The sequence below is a fragment of the Phalaenopsis equestris genome, unplaced genomic scaffold (genome assembly GCF_001263595.1).
Source record: "Phalaenopsis equestris unplaced genomic scaffold, ASM126359v1 Scaffold000650, whole genome shotgun sequence".
Taxonomy (NCBI): Eukaryota; Viridiplantae; Streptophyta; class Magnoliopsida; order Asparagales; family Orchidaceae; genus Phalaenopsis; species Phalaenopsis equestris.
In genome coordinates this window covers 220,518-237,258 of record NW_018165090.1, presented here as the reverse complement: position 1 = coordinate 237,258, position 16,741 = coordinate 220,518, and the positions used below count along the sequence as shown (strand labels likewise).

Below are 16,741 nucleotides of genomic sequence, written 5' to 3'. Positions count from 1 at the left end.
CAAGTCTTGTGTTTATCCTTTGGGATATATACAAGATTTGAGGTATAGTGCTCTTTTATTTAAACTATAAAAAATATGAGGTCAGTTTGATTTCATATTTCTCTAAACTTAAACGTCCTTCTGAAGCGGGCAACGAAATTTCGATTCCGGTGACCGACAGCTTCTTACGGGCAACTCCCAAATCAAAATAGGGCCGACATGGATTTAGTGGGTATTCTGAAATTGACAGGCTAGAACCTACCCAACATAACCAAAGATTTAGGAACTTAACTATAGGTTAGCCAACATTTTTTATGCACTCAGAAGAGGGGAAAAAATATGTATGCTCCTATTTGACACAAAACTACATTTGACTTTTAAACAGTTGATTCTTACACTGATTATGATCTCTTTGCAAGAGAAAAGATCTTTAACATAATTCAAACACCTTTACATAAAATTAGTTTAGAAAAACTACATTTACATTTTAGTCTTAAGATAGAATTCGTTAATATTAGCTTTAAATCTTTTACAAACACTTCGACATTATTTTTCTAAGTATTATGTTCACAGTTTAAGTAGAAGTTTTTCTAAGTCAAGTATAAAAAGTTCTGTCTTCCCTATGTGGTCGATATTGGGGTTTTAAAGAAAAAAATATATTACTTGAAATGATATGTATACTTGCGTAATAGCCTTAGTGTGTAAACAATCAAACAAAATTTTAAACTCTATAACATATCTATTTTGCAAACTAGCCGCTAAGATAAATTGGGTCAAGTTTTTTGGCATATTTTGGAATTTAAATAACTCCGTAATTGCGTGTCGGGTCAGATGACCTACTTAGATAATAAGTGGAGTAGTCCAATTTCATAGGTCTCCTAAAATTTGTAACATTTGAAAAAAAGGATTTTTTGGTTGAACGAACGCAACTTTAAACTTTCGAATTTAAACCAAATCGACACAATAGGAGGTTCTGAATTGGGATCAAAGTCTGTAGACCACTTTAAGATCTTCATATATAAATTTTTAATATGGAAAACTTTCCTGGAAAAAATCCTTGAATAGTTATTTCTTTCTAATTGTGTTATGATATTTCTCCCATCAAACAGTCCTACCTTCCAACTTCCCAATAATTTCAAACCCGCATAATACCTTCTCATTGTCTCTATTTTAGGGTGATTCATTCGGAATTTACCAATCAATGTGAATTTTTGTGGTTCAACAAGCTTCAAAGTCACTTCTTTAGGAATAATAATAGTTGGCTTACCATTTTTCCTCCCAGCTTTGCGCAACAATTCATCAGTTCCTTCACCAAGTAAACCATCATGGAATCCTGGTAGGAAAATAAGAGACTGTTGACCTCAATATTGAGGTCTTTCTTTCCCCTCTCCTTAGAGCCTATAATCTAGCCCTATGATTTTGCTACTTTGACTCTCATAGAGGACTGTAATAGGACCTACATATTTAAAAATTCAAGTCATTTCTTCGCTCCTTGAAGTTTCATATGAACGATTCTAAATCCTTAGCATCCAATTGAGTTGATTAAAGTCGACGCCTTGAAGCTCATGTTGAGTTCCTATAGGAATTTGAAAGTCATAAGGGGACCCCACGATGTGCGACGATTGACTTGCTACTGCGAGCAACATGCTTGACTTTGGTTGTTGCTTAGGGAAGGAGCGGTCAACAATTTGCTCGATAAACGACTCTGATCGGACCAAAATAACTTCATTTGCCACGTGGTGCAAATCAGATTTAAATTGATACGATCATCGACGAACTTGTTCGGACGACTCTGAATGACAAAACGGACCGTGCCGGTTTGTCCGAGACGTCGATCTTAGCCGAGAACGACATATATGTTGATAGGGTTTCAAATCAAGATTGAATTGTCCACAAATAAATACAAAAGGAGGGTAGGTGTCTATATATATATATATATTAAAAAAAAGGAATTTCTAAAAAAAAATGATAATAAAATATAACTCACGGCCGATTCCGCTTGCGGGGTCCGAAACCCTCGTTCTCGAACCTTCCTTAGCGGGTTCTCCGGTCACTCTTCTTCTTCCTTAGCCTTGCTGTCGGTGATAACTCCCGGTAACATGTTTTGTAACCGATTTTCCCGCCCAAGTGCATGAGGTCCTTCTTGTTTATTTTGATCGATTTCTTGCCCATCGCGGCGTTCCCCTCACCTGCCGGTCTTCCTCTCCGGCTATAAATACCCCCGAGGGGAGCGGTTGAAGGGTTGTTGTTTTGACGAGAGTTCACTTCCCTCTGAATCCCTGTCTTAAAGATTTCGATTTATTTAATTCTTGCTTTAACTGGCATTTGGAGGTAAAGTTGCCTCTCTTTTCTTCTCTGACTAATGAAATATTTCATTTGAGCAAGTTCTTTTCTCTTCTACTTTAACCTAATTATAAAGATTTTCATTACATCTGTCTTGGTATTCATGAATTGGGAAAAGATATTTCCCAGCTAAGTTTCTTTGATATTGGGGGAATTTGATTTTCTTTTTTTCACTTGTTATTCTTAAAATTTCACTGCACTTTGTTGGGTATGATAGATTCAAATTATGCGATGACGGATTTGGTTGAAATATGAATCAGATTGTTCATCTTGTCTTTTCGGTCTGATCATTTTATAAAAGAAAGAGGGTGATATTATAATGAGTAAGTGGCATGTATACTGGATTATCGTACTCTTAGTGGTTGAAAGTTGGATTATTATAAGCAAGGATTTATTATACCCGATTTGATTTAACGTCAATGGATATGTGAGTTTTATTTCATAAAAATTCACGAGACGTTTTATTTGTTATGTTATACTTGGGATAGATAGATCCCTTTCACATCTAAGTTTATGGAAATATTGTCCCTCTTTGAATCCCCGTCTCAAGATTTCTTCTCTTTCTTGACTTTCTAAAGTTCTTGATTTAATAAATATTTGGAAGTGAAAGATCTCTTCATTGTTTTATTATTCAAATCTATATATGTATACTAAGAAGGGTTGATAAAAAATCTTCATTCACCTTGTAGATCTTGATTGATTGTAATAATTCCTTTATGTTTACTTCTTTTTGGTAAAATGTTAGATCATGGTTCAATCTCTCTAGTGTGACGAAACATAGAAGTAAATTAATTCATAAAATCGAACTTAATGAATCATGTTGGAAATGCTTCTACACATTTCTTAATTTCCGCTGTGTTTTTCTTGGTAATATTTGGTTTCGGCACTATAAAAGGGAAGGAATTCAATGTTTATACGACGATGATCACCCTTATTGCGTTGAATCCTCGTTAGTAAGTGATAATCTAAACATAGACAGAGGTTCAAATATTTTAATGTGAGTATATAATGTTATTTTTCAATACCGTTGAGCTGGCAACTTCTTCATCGATTTGAATTTTTTTTTTCGGTCTGTAACTTCTTCTGAGATCAATATGTTCTGAAAGTAAGGACTTCTCTCTTTCCTCTCTTCTTTAGTTGTCTAATATGATGTTCGATTTCATGCTGAAGTTCTTTTACTTTTTTTTTGGTAATCAAAATTAGAGATGAGATTCTTTATTATAAATTGAAGGGTTCATAGTTCTTTACTTTATCTTCTTGTGAATTATTGGAATATACCTTCCACTGGTTCTTTCTATGAAGAAGAAATGAGTTCCTGTTAATAGCATGCTTATTGAAATATTTTCTTGACTACTGTTGAAATTAAAAAGAAAAGCTTGATATTACTATGCGAATCATATTATTGATGCTTACATCCTACTAATGGAATATTACAAGGAACTTATTCAGAATTTGTTGAAATATTTCAGTCTCCTTGAAAATGCTTGGATAAACTATTACAAGTCATGGTTATCCTGCATTTTAGCCATTACAGTAATAGAGAAGTTTAGATGCATATATTATTGTTTTTACCCTCCTTTATTGTTCTTCCTTGGCTTAAAAATATGTGTGGTGGCATGTATGTAAGAAGAATTTGAAAGTGTAGATGTTAGGCATGTAAATGTATAGGAATTGAGTGATACATATGTAAATATCTCAGTTCTAATTACTTTAGCCCTTGCGGCAATTTATGAGGATGTGTACATACATACCACTCAATTTATATGTATTTACATATATAACAACTAAAACTTCAATGTGTTCTGTAGCATATGCCAGACCTATCGAGGATAAAATATTGATTACATAAGTATACATAACTGAGTAAAAGTTTTCTCTTCTTCTCCCTGCTTGTTAGGAAAAATGGATTTGAAAAAAAATAATATATTTTAAGTATGCTAAAAGTTATCTTGGATATTAATGTTGGCATTCTATTCATTTCCTTACTTTGGATATGTATATACTACCTGAAATATGAAAGTTTTAATCTGATACTTAGTTAAAATGAGGAGCTGAATTTTTTTTAAGGCTTTGGAAGTTTTTTTTTTATAGTTTTCTTGAAGCTGAATTTTTTTACGGCTTTGGGAGTTTCTCCGATTTGATTTGTTGGAGCTGAATTTGGGAATTTTGAAATTTGGAAAATTTTCTCTGACTATTTTCTAATACTTGCAGACTAATAGAAATTGAAAGTGTAGATGTTAGACATTTAACATATAAGTTTTATACTTGCAGTCTATTTATTAATGCAAACTCGATAACGTTATATATTGAAAAAATAATCTATTTGAAGCATTGCTTTTTTGTTATCGTTGTTTTTCGTGTCATTTGAAGCATTGAGTTCGCTTTATTCTTATCGACATTAGTGTCATTCCCACCTTTGTAGCTTTATGGAAAACATATTTTAATATTCCTATCTTTGATACTCTTAGCTTGTTCATTAATCTTTTCTAATTTATGAATTTTTCTTTGAAACCTTCGTATATTGTTTTTTAATTTGACACCATAGAGGCAACTCTCCATTTTAATCTCCCAACAATTTTTTGATTACTTCTATCCTCTTTTGTACCCGCATCATCTTGAATAATGAACCCATCATATTCAGTCCTATGACATTTAACATATAAGTTTTATACTTGCAGACTAATTATTAATGCAAATTCGATAAAGCTATATACTGAAAAAATTTATCCATTTTACAAATTCTGAGCCCATTTACTTTGTTGATTATTTCCTCTGTTTTTTAAAATTTTCATTTTGCCTTTAATATTGTACGATTTATGAGGATTATTTTATCTGGAAATAGAATATGTCAAGATGCCTGGTATGGATTAAGAATATCACAACCAGTATAATTGAATATTGAACCCACTTCTATCCTCTTTTGTACCCACATCATCTTGAATATTGAACCCATGATATTCAGTCCTATGACATTTAAGATATAAGTTTTATACTTGCAGACTAATTATTAATGCAAATTCGATAAAGCTATATACTGAAAAAATAATCTATTTTACTAATTCTGAGCCCATTTACTTTTTTAATTATTTCCTCTGTTTTTTAAAATTTCCATTTTGCCTTTAATATTGTACGATTTATGAGAATTATTTTATCTGGAAATAGAATATGTGAAGATGCCTGATATGGATTAAGAATATCACAACCAGTATAATTGATATAGATTTATTCTTAATCTTTGAATTGACTCTTTTTCTACTGGAATTGTTTTTCCTTTCCACATATATTTATAATATAGATCTCTCCATCATGCATATCCTGGATATTTTCATCTTTCTTTTACAGAAAATTCTTCTCAATTCTCATAAGCCAATTCTCTTGGTGCTTGAATTTTATTGATTATCATTGCGATTTAATTATACATTTATTTCTTATCTACAACTCCCTGCTACCTTAAAAGTTGCATTTTTCATATTGCTATCTTAATGGCCGTAGCTGAAAACATGTTATTTGTAGAGTATTGTAATATTTAGCTGAAGCAAAACTTGTATACTTTTCGATGTGAATTTGCTAACTGTGTTGGTTTAATGGTTCTCTTTGCTTCTGCAAAAGTTAGCTCTATCTTTGTTTCATTTAAATTCAGTTTTTAACATTTTTTATTGTTTTTTATCACTGATGCAGATATCGACTCCTGGACGTTTGTTTGATCATCTTTCAAATACAAAAGGTGTTAGCCTTATCTGTTTTATATAGAAGATATTCAAACCTATGACATTTAACTCATACTTGTAGACTAATTATTAATGCAAATTCGATAAAGCTATATACTGAAAAAATAATCTATTTACTTCTCAAGTATTTCCTTTGTTTTTTTAAATTTTCTTTTTGCCTTTAAACTTGTACGATTTATGAGAATTATTTTATCTGGAAATAGAGTATATCAAGCTGCCTGATATGGATTAAAAATATTACAACCAGTATAATTGATATAGATTTTTTCTTAATCTTTGAATTGACTCTATTTCCATTGGAATTTTTTTTCCTTTCCACATTTATTTATAATATGGATCCCTCCATCATGCATATCCTGGATATTTTCATCTCTTCATTTTTTTTCCTTTCCACATTTATTTTGGATGTAATGTGATTATTTAAATATTTTGTACTATAATAACAACAACAACAACAACAAACCTTTATCCCACTTGGCGGGCTCGGCTGCATGAATCCTTTTTCTCCATTACGTCCTATTGAGTGTCATATTTTTATTTAATTCTATTAAATTAAGATCATTTTTTATACAATATGCTCAAGTATTTCTAGATCTACCTCTGTCTTTCTTAACATAAGTCGAATTTAAATCATCTATTCTCTTAATCAGATCATCAGATGGTCGACGTTTAATGTGATCAAACCATTTAAGACGATTCACTCTACTTTTGTCCGCTACTGGATCTACACCAACCTTATATTAATTTCACATTTTGTCTCTAACTGTAAAGCCAGTCATTAAAGCCAGTGTAAAGCCAGTCATCCACCTAAGCATTCTCATCTCGGCAACACTTAACTTAGTTTTATGCTTCTCTTTTAAAGACCAACATTCAACGCCATAAAGTATTGAGTGTCTCAGCACCATCTTATAAAATTTCTATAAAATTTTTCTTTCAGTCTAAGCGGTACTTTTCTATCACACAATAGGCCCGAAGCTTTCCTCCACTTCAATCAACCAACTTGAATTCTACTAATAACTTCCCCAACTATATCACCATCACTTTGAACAATACACCAGAGATATCTAAAATGTTCACACATTTTAATGATTATCATCAATAATTACAACTTTGCCACTAGGTCTACTACTACTAAAATTACATTCTACGTATTCAGTTTTAGATCTACTCAAACGAAAGCCTTAAACTCTAATGTAAATCTCCATAATTCAAGTTTTTTCTGAGCTTTTTCTCTAGTCTTATCCATGAGAAGGATATCATCAGGGAAAAGCATACCATCAGGGAGAAGGATATCATCAGGGAAAAGCATACACCAAGGTACATCTTCCTGTAAATGTCCAGTAAGAACATCTAAAACTAAAGCAAAAAGATATGGGCTTAAAATCGATCCCTGATGTAATCTAACTGAAATAAGAAAATATTTGGCCAATCCTTCTTTTGTTCGAACACAATTAACAACTGTAGTATACATATCTTTAATGAGTTGAATATACGGGTCTGTTTGGTGCGGTTGCACTTCTCAACTTTTTAGCTGCAGCTGCGTTGCCTCAGAAAGCTGCTGCAGGGAAGCTGATTGTTTGTTTGTTGCGGCTGTATGAAAACAGTTGTGGGGCAGCTGTTTCTGAAAAAAATGATCATTCTGCCCCTGTTTAGTAAAGTTGTTTAATACAGAACTGTGAACATCACATATTTGATAGTTTAGAAGATTTCAACCAGAGGAAGTCCTAGGAAGTTTTTTCTAGCTTTTCGTCAAGGGATGGAACGAACATCATGGAGGACAGTGCCGAAGCGGTATACACATTTAACAACAATTTCAGCGTGCTATAGTGGTAATATTATATTTTTAGATGTTAAATATATAATAGCAGGAGTTTTCACTGATATGCATGTAAACCTTCTTCTACTAAAAATTGAAAGTTTTATATATATTCTTTTTATTAATTCACTATTAAATAAATATTTTTAAATTTATCTAATTATAATTAATCTGATAATCTATTAATTAATTGTTAGTTTAAAATCAATTAAATTAATAAGATTTAATAAGATTTAAATTAATAAGATTTAACTTAAATAAAGTTAAAATAATATCACAATAAAAAGCCCTCACTTGCATCCCCCGTCACTTCCCTTTTTCTGGCCGAAGCCCTCGCCTATGTCCTTCCCCTTCTACTGGTTTCACTGAAACCCATAGCCTTCGAACTTCACCTTCTCCTCCTCCGAGTCGACTACGCCACCTTCTTCCATCAGCGATATCTTCCTCCCAAATAGCTTGATCGTTGGTTCTCTCCCATCAAACATTCTTTTCTGTGTCGTAAGCTTCTTCTACATCGCGTCCCCAAATCGAGCAGCGGGCGGGTCGGTGTCGAGCGAGTGCAGGCTTCGAGGGGCATGCCGGATTTGAGGGCTTTGCGAGGGAGCACGGAGCAAAGAGGTCAAAGCCGATCGCGAACACGGGGCAGCGTGGTCGATCCTGCGGCCCGCGTTCCGCCTATTTTAGCAACCGACGACCACGAACGCAGCATGCAAATGAAATTTTTTTTTCTCAGCTTCGCGGTTTGGGGCCGCACCGTGTGAAATACGCGGCCCCAAACAGTGCCTAAGTCATATCAACACCTTTCTTCTATAAAACTCTAAAGGATATCTATTGAAACATTATCATATGCTTTTTCTAAAGCAATAAAAATCAAATGTCGATCCTCATTCTCTTTGAATTTCTCCATCAAACCTCCAATAAATGTATAACTACCATGGTAGACCCGCCCTATATAAATCTAAATTGATTACGAGAAATCTTTGTAATACATCTTATCCTATGTTCAATTTCTCATAATTTTAAAGTATGGCACATCAACTTAATTCCTCTATAATTTGCACACTCATGTGCATCCCCTTTATTCTTAAAACTGAGAATCAAAATACTCTTCTTTAGGCTTCTTTTTAGCATTTAAAATAATATTAAAGAGTTTAGTAAGCCAAGAAACTCCCAAATCTCCTATATATTTCTACACTTCAGTTGGGTTATCATCAAGTCCTATATATTCTGTACTTGAAAAAAATATTTAAAATATAAGTCCAACTTGCAATGTCAATCTAATATGAACTGAAATAAAAGACCAATTCTTCCTAATATATGATTACTAACTTATAGTTGTGCTCTTTGATATCACCATTTTATAAAAAAGAACTATTGTAGGATTATATTGATCTATGAAAACAATTATTTTTTTAATATTATATAAACTAGTAGTAAAAGTATTGATTTTGAAATGCAAATTAACAATATATATTGACATTTTTCACTCAAGTAATATTGAAGATTTGTGAGAATACCATTGCATTCTTTTGAATTCAATTCTTTTTATTCATATGACGATAAAATGAAGGTAGAGCTCATTTAAAGCACGTTCATTTCTAGCTCTCTCTCTTACTATTTTTCTCTCTTCTCTATTAAAACTTTAATGTTGGTAGCCCATATTGAAAAATTATTGAATTCAATTATTTTTCTCTCTTCTCTATTAAAACTGTAATGTTGGTAGCCCATATTACAAAATTTCAAGGCTTTTGAAGTTTATATAACTTTTAGCTGAAAGCGTTATATTCCAGCACCTTATTACTAACAATTATAGATGAATGAGATCAAAATTATTTCTTTTAAATCATTATGTAAATGCTAGGGTGTCCTCTGAATGCAACACACTGTATGACCTGAATACAGTGAAAAGTGTGCAATGGCCGCAACATTTGTGCCCATGTGTAGCGTCTAATAAATAAGGGTTCACACATTATAGACGAAAGCGGGCAAAGAAGTTAGTTCATAAAACTAATATTAATATATGATAAGATCTTGGAATATATGTACTCTCACATATAAATTAATGAAATTATTAGATATCATGGTTCATAGGAAGATAAATATCTCATGCATTCAAGAAACTAAATTGGTTGGAGAAAAGTCTAAGGAGATTGATAGCTTAGGTTTTAAACTTTAGTATTCAGGCAAGAGTGAAACTAGATATAGTGTAGGTGTAACTAGAAACTAATATATAGTGAAACTAGAAAAGAGTTTGAAATATAATATTGTAAAAATTAATAGAATTGAAGATAGAATTATAGCTCTAAGGATTATTGTTTATACTAAATTTTTAATATTATAAGTGCTTATGCTCCTTAAATAGGTTTAAATATAATTTCAAAAGAAAAAAGGTTGAAATGATCTAGAAGAATTAATTAAAATGATATTTCTTAAAGAAGGAATTTTTATTGGAGAAGATTTAAATAGGCATGTTGGTAGAGTGGTCCATGATTTTAGAAACATTCATGGTAGCTACAGTTTTGGAGTGATTAATGAAAAAAGTAGAATTAGATTATATACACTTATGATTTTGTTATCGCTAATATCTTATTTAAGAAAAGAGATTAGCATATTATTACTTATAAGAATCGAGAATAAAACATTACTTGATTATTTTCTAATGAGAAAAAGACATTGTAGGGAATGTGAAGATTGTAAGGTTATTCCTAGTGAAAATTTAAGTACTCAACATCAATCAGTAGTTCTGGATTTTAAGATGAGTTGGAAGATAAAAAATATAGTGAAATATGATCATATAATTAGATGAGACACTTAAAAGGCATAAATAAATTTTTTTTATGAATAAACTTCAAGATTTTGGATGTTCATAAAGAAGCTAATTTTATGTGGGATAAAGTAACTAACACTATTAAACAAGTGATAAAATATATACTCGAGAATCGAAAGAAAAAAAAATTATAAATAAAAATTGTTGGTATTGAATTATTATTGTGCAATGGAAGATAAAATATGAGAAGTTGTGCCATAAAAATTGGTAAATGTAAAAGCTTAGAAAATTGAGAAAAATATAAGGTGGCTCGTAGGGAGTTTAAAAGAATAATTTATGATGGTAATAATGTTACTTTTGTCTAAGAGTACAAGCTCCTCACTTGGAACCGAGCTAGGAAAATAGGCATCACTTTCAAAAAAGGAGATATTAGCATTCACATAGATTTTGTTAGTGGTAGGATCAAGACATCGTACCGCTTTCGAGTGGCGGAGTACCCAAGGAAGATACACTTTATGGATCTGGGATTAAGCTTGCTCCGATTGAGGATAGTGTTCCAAACAAATGTAGTGAACCCAAAAATCTTGGTGTCTAATGTAGAGAAAATTCGATTAACAGGCAAATATGACATCAAGAAGGCTAAGGGGGTTCAAAACTTCTGAAATTTAGATGAGACTTTATTTATGAGATATGTTATAGTGAGAATGACATCATTTCAAAATGTTTCAGGACATTAGATTGAAATATAATGAGACTTTATTTATGTGATAATGCAGTGAGAATGACATCATTTAAAAACGTTTTGGGACTATATTGAAATATAATGGAGCGAACAACGTTCAACTACCCCATTTTCTTGAAAGTCCATACATGAGCTATGATGGAGGATACCTTTATTCACTAAGAATTCACCCAAAATAGAGTTGTAAAATTCACGATCATTGTCGGTTTGAATGACCTGAATGCGAGTTTTGAATTGGGTTAAAACAAAGTTGTTGAAGTTTTGGAAGGTGACAACAACTTCTGATTTGTCTTTTAAAATGTACCCATGATCATCAACCAAAATTTGGAACCAACTTTTTTTGGTGTAGCGGGCAGTGCGAGAAGAGCCCCATAGGTTACTGTGAATGAGGGAGAAAGGAGCGGAAGAAGTGTAAGTATGGGATGGACAATGAACTCGATGATGTTTGACTAATTGATATGTCTTACAATTGAAGTTAGTGGTTTTATTAGAAAACATCAAATGATACCATTTTTTTTAAATATTGGAAGCTAGGATGACCTAAACGATAGTGCAATAACATAACGAGACATTCTATGAATCGAGATAAGCTACGACTCTTGAGAAGTGTGTCAGTATTTGTCATGCTCCTCTTGGAAGTATTATAGTTCAGCTACCTTCTTAGCAGTTCCAATCGTCCTCCTTGAATGATGGTCCTGAAAAACACAATCATCAGAAGAGAAGTTAGTAACACAATCAACATCATTCGCCAACTTGTGGATAGATAACAAGTTACATTGCAACTGGGGAAGATGTAAAACAGGCTTCAAAGTTAGATTGGTTGTTAGCACAATCGATCATTTACCAGTAATGGAACTACTAGAACCATTGACAAATATGATTGTATTCTTTTCATAGCAAGGATAGTAAGTCGAGAAAGCTTGTGAACATCTAGTCGTGTGATCCGTGGCTCATGAATCAATAATCCACTAACTAGAGGAGGAATAAACTATGAGAGCTTTAGAAATAGTACCTTGTCAGACGTGGGAGGTCAACGGACTTGAAGAAACTTGATTGGCTCCAAGAACCTTTATCAATTGCTCCATTTGGTTTTTCAGTGATTCAGACGATTCCGATATGTTCCCGGTAGGAGTCGGTTAAGCCGTGTCCTATTCAGTCGTCGTCGTGAGTTCCTTGGCAACAGAGGATTTGGCCGAAAGTTTGTATGTCAGCTTACTGTAAAGTTTCCAACACTTGTCCCGACTGTGGTTGGGTTTGTGACAGTAATCACAAGTGGGTGACCGTTTTGCGGTGACATGTACGAGGGCTTAACACTATTTGAAATCAAGGCGTATCCTTTCCAGAGCAAGTATAGTAAGTCAAGAAAGCTTGTGAACATCCAGTCATGTGATTCGTGCCTCTTGAATCAATAATTCACGAACTAGAGGAGGAATAAACTATGAGAGCTTTAGAAATTGTACCTCTTCAGACGTGGGAGGATGACGAACTTGAAGAAACTTGATTGACTCCAAAGAAGCTTTATCAATTGCTCCATCTAGTTTTTCAATGATTCGGACGATTCCAGTATGTTCCCGGTAGGAGTCGGTTAAGCCGTGTCTTGTTCAGCCGTTGTCGCGAGTTCCTTGGCAACAGAGGATTTGTCCGAAAGTTTGTATGCTGGCTTACCATAGAGTTTCCAACACTTCTCCCGAGTGTAATTGGGTTTGTGACAGTAAACACAAGTGGACGATTTCTTTATGTTGGCATATGTACGAGGGCTTAACACTATTTGAGATCAAGGAGGATGACTCCGTTGAAGGTGTAGAAGTGCCCAGTATAACAAGTCTCTTACTTTCGTCCTGACGAATCTCAGTGACAGCAGCACGAGCGGAAAGAAGAGGATCCTCACCTAGAATACGACCTCTAACTTCATCAATTTCTTTATTAAGGCCAGTCAGGAATGGAACATGCGGTCATTTTCTACAATTTTCTAGAAGATGGATAAGTCGGTCGTAGATCCCAAGCGTAGTCATAGTACTTATCGCATTTCATCTATAGTGCAACATGGTCATTATAGTGTTGGGTCACAGTCCGTGGCCCCTGTTTTGCCTCCCGGATTTTCTTAGATATCTCATAGAGTTGGCTAGAATTTCCTACATCTAAGTAGGTATCACGGACAACCGTGAAGAGGCTACCGACAGAAAGGAGGAACATATATGAACGACCAATTGAAGTCTTCATGGAGTTGTTCAGCCACAACATGACAATAGAGTTCTTCACTTCTCAAGGTCCATATGTCGGGTTAGTTTTTGGAGGCTCATGAACCATACCTATGAGAAAACCAAATTTCTCATAGCGTTTGATGAACAAAGATACTGTTTGAGACCATTGAAAAAAGTTATTGTTGTTTAGTTTGTGTTGTGATTAAGAAATTCTGTTGGTTTCTGATCATTTGCTTGCAAGGGAGTGAAATTTGGAGTTGATCCTCTGGGGGAATCAAGAACATCTTCTGAAAATGGTTCGAGTTGGAGGAATCCTCCTTAATTCCAATTGAGCCAAAGGAGATCTGATTATGATTCTGAGCCATTGATGAATTCAAGTAGGGTCACCAAAAGGCAGATACAATGACATGAATCAGGATCTGGACACCTGCAGAGACGTTGGACTGCTGTAGGAATTCTGTTGGATACAACAAAAGTATTCGCAGGAATTCAGCTGTAATTATGCTAGACAGGGGAGACAGATACAAAGAATTCGGTTGTTCCCTACGTCTGTAGTGGCGAATTGCACTTGCAGAGGAAAACAGAGGAGATGGATACGATTGCATTTGTAGAGGAAGACAAATGAGATCGGTTTACACTTTTGATTAGCAACCAAAAGGAGAACTGTCGGGAAGCACCTGATGGTTTGGCGGCTTGTGCTTGCAGAGGAATGGCAGAAATGAAAATATGCATGCCCACCAATTGTTGAAGAGACCAGCAGCTGCAAAAGAGGTCGACAGAGACCTGGATCTTGCAACACACATTTATTAATAGAAGAACTATTTAAACCCAAATATAATATACATAACAAGGGAAAGAAATAAATAGAGTAAAATAAATAGCAAAGAAATAAAAACAGAATAAAGAAAATAAGAAAATATATAATGAGGGAATTTAAAGTTAATAGGCAATAAATAACAATTAATTACAGTTAAATATTTGATTTTCATTATAAATCTAATAGTCTAAGTGAAACATGCTTGTAGACTGACCATAGCTTACCTAGAGCTGCAAGTTTATCTTGGAATATAGTGATCTATTTTACCCTAAAGCTACTTGAAGAAAAAAGGTGAAAGAGTAGGAAACAAACACATTATTAATCATGACTTCTTACAATTGCTTCTCTATTAATTAAGCCAATGTTTCTTTGATCTTGAGTTCTTGTTTTTCTAGTGAGCAAATATATGTGTGGATTTTTTAAATTTTATAAATTGGAATAATTTTGTGTTAATCTTAATTCTATATTTTTTATATAAGAGAATAATTTGAGAAACACCCATCAAATTTGAAGATGTTAGAGACTCTTGATGCTTTGAATAAAAACTGAACATTAGTAGTCTAGAATTGACAAATTAAAATATATTATCATTGCTTTCAGAAAAATATGGACTGCTTGCATTATATAAATTAAAATGTAATCGACATATTTAAGTCATAGTTTGATTGAGCATTCAATTCGGAATAAGGTTATATTTTGTTTTTCAAATCATTACTTATTTACCTATCATTTATTATGTTTTTGTTTTTTGACTTTATTGTAGGGTTGGACACATAATTTTATTAGGACTGCTATCTTGTTTACATTCTGATTGAGATGTCTGGAAGCACATCTATGATCTTCACTCGTACTTGTGATTCTACACGACTTCTGGCTTTGCTCTTCCGGAATCTTGGCTTAAAGGCGATACCTATCAGTGGTCAAATGAGCGAAGTGTTGTCAATTTTTTTTGTTTGGAGTTACAGTGAACAATATGTTTCACCTATTGTCTCTAATAACTTGTTGATTTTTTCATATTTATTTATTTATTTTTTCCTTTTGCAACCTTACCAATTTTATTGTTGTTTATGGATATCTCATGGCAGACAAAGGAACTGGGAGCATTAAATAAATTCAAAGCTGGAGATTGCAACATTCTTATACGCACTGATGTTGCTAGCAGAGGACTTGACATTACATTTGATTTGGTCCTAAATTATGACATTCCCAACAATTCTAAGACCATTATTTTGAGTATATTAAGCTATTGAGCTTTGCCCTAATCAATGAATTGAATATAGGTGCTTACATGGACCTAACCACTCCTAAATTTTGTATTTTAAATTCAGGCTAGTACTAGTGCGGTGATGCATACACTTCTTAGAAGGTTATCCACATGTGCATCCTTTCTGCTTAAGAAAAATGTTGACTTCTTTGAACTTCCTAACCCCATGTAGGGGGAATGCCTTTGTTAATGCAATCAAAATGGTGTCCTTATCTTGAATTCAAAATCTCATGTAGGGCTTAGATAATTTTCATGAATACTTGACATTCCAAAGTTTGAGTCACTTTTTTTTCTTTATTGTTGATTCTCACGTTTGTCGTTTTTGTCCAGAAAGCCGTTATATTTTTTTTTTATGCAATTTTTAAATTAATTTCAGTGGTGTTGGTGAAGGAATGTGAGATCTTACAGAATTGAAGGTGTCCACAGCTCATTTTTTTGAATAGGAAACAGTTTATCTGTTGCATATTCTTTACATTCACAATCTTCTCAAGTATTTTAGCTACTTTTGTTTGTTATGGTTTCTAATAAGCATATGACATGAACTTTTTTTTTAGTTGTTGGGACTGAATGGTTTAACAGATATTAAGTTATTCTGAAAAGAAACATATCTGCAATGTAGCATGATTTTCTTATTAATTTTAACTCACTTAAAAATTTTCTTAAATTTGATGTACGCTTACATCCATCGCGTCGACAGAACTGCTCGTGTTGGGCGGTCTGGATTAGCCATCTCATTAGTAAATAAGTACAAAGTAGAATTATACATTCAGATAGAACAACTTATCTGCATGTTCTCTTTCTACAGCCACCCATATGTTATGGGGAACATAAGAATTATTGGAAGGGTAGGTAAAAACTTTTCTTCTGTTATTGCTAGTTTTGAAATTTATAGGAAAAAAATTACTCGAGTTTTCAGCGGAGAAGACTGAAGTTTTATTATTGTTGGAGAAAGTTTCAGATGTTAAAAGAATATCTCAAATGGTATTCTAGATTCTTGCATATTCTCTTTAGGAACTTTTCTCTTGTAGTCATGTTCATATTGTTTCTAATATATATACATATATATATATATATATATATATCT

At 33.2% G+C, this 16,741-nt stretch overlaps 1 protein-coding gene across 1 annotated transcript in view; it reads left to right on the top strand.

Annotated features, from left to right (window-relative positions):
* Positions 1-16,741, top strand: part of LOC110030077 (DEAD-box ATP-dependent RNA helicase 10-like) — a 34,139-nt gene that overhangs the window by 5,670 nt on the left and 11,728 nt on the right. The window contains exons 3-4 of the mRNA XM_020732631.1: positions 2,270-2,310; positions 6,001-6,046. Of these exons, the coding sequence (XP_020588290.1) occupies positions 2,270-2,310; positions 6,001-6,046 (87 nt within the window). The remainder of the gene's footprint in view (positions 1-2,269; positions 2,311-6,000; positions 6,047-16,741) is intronic.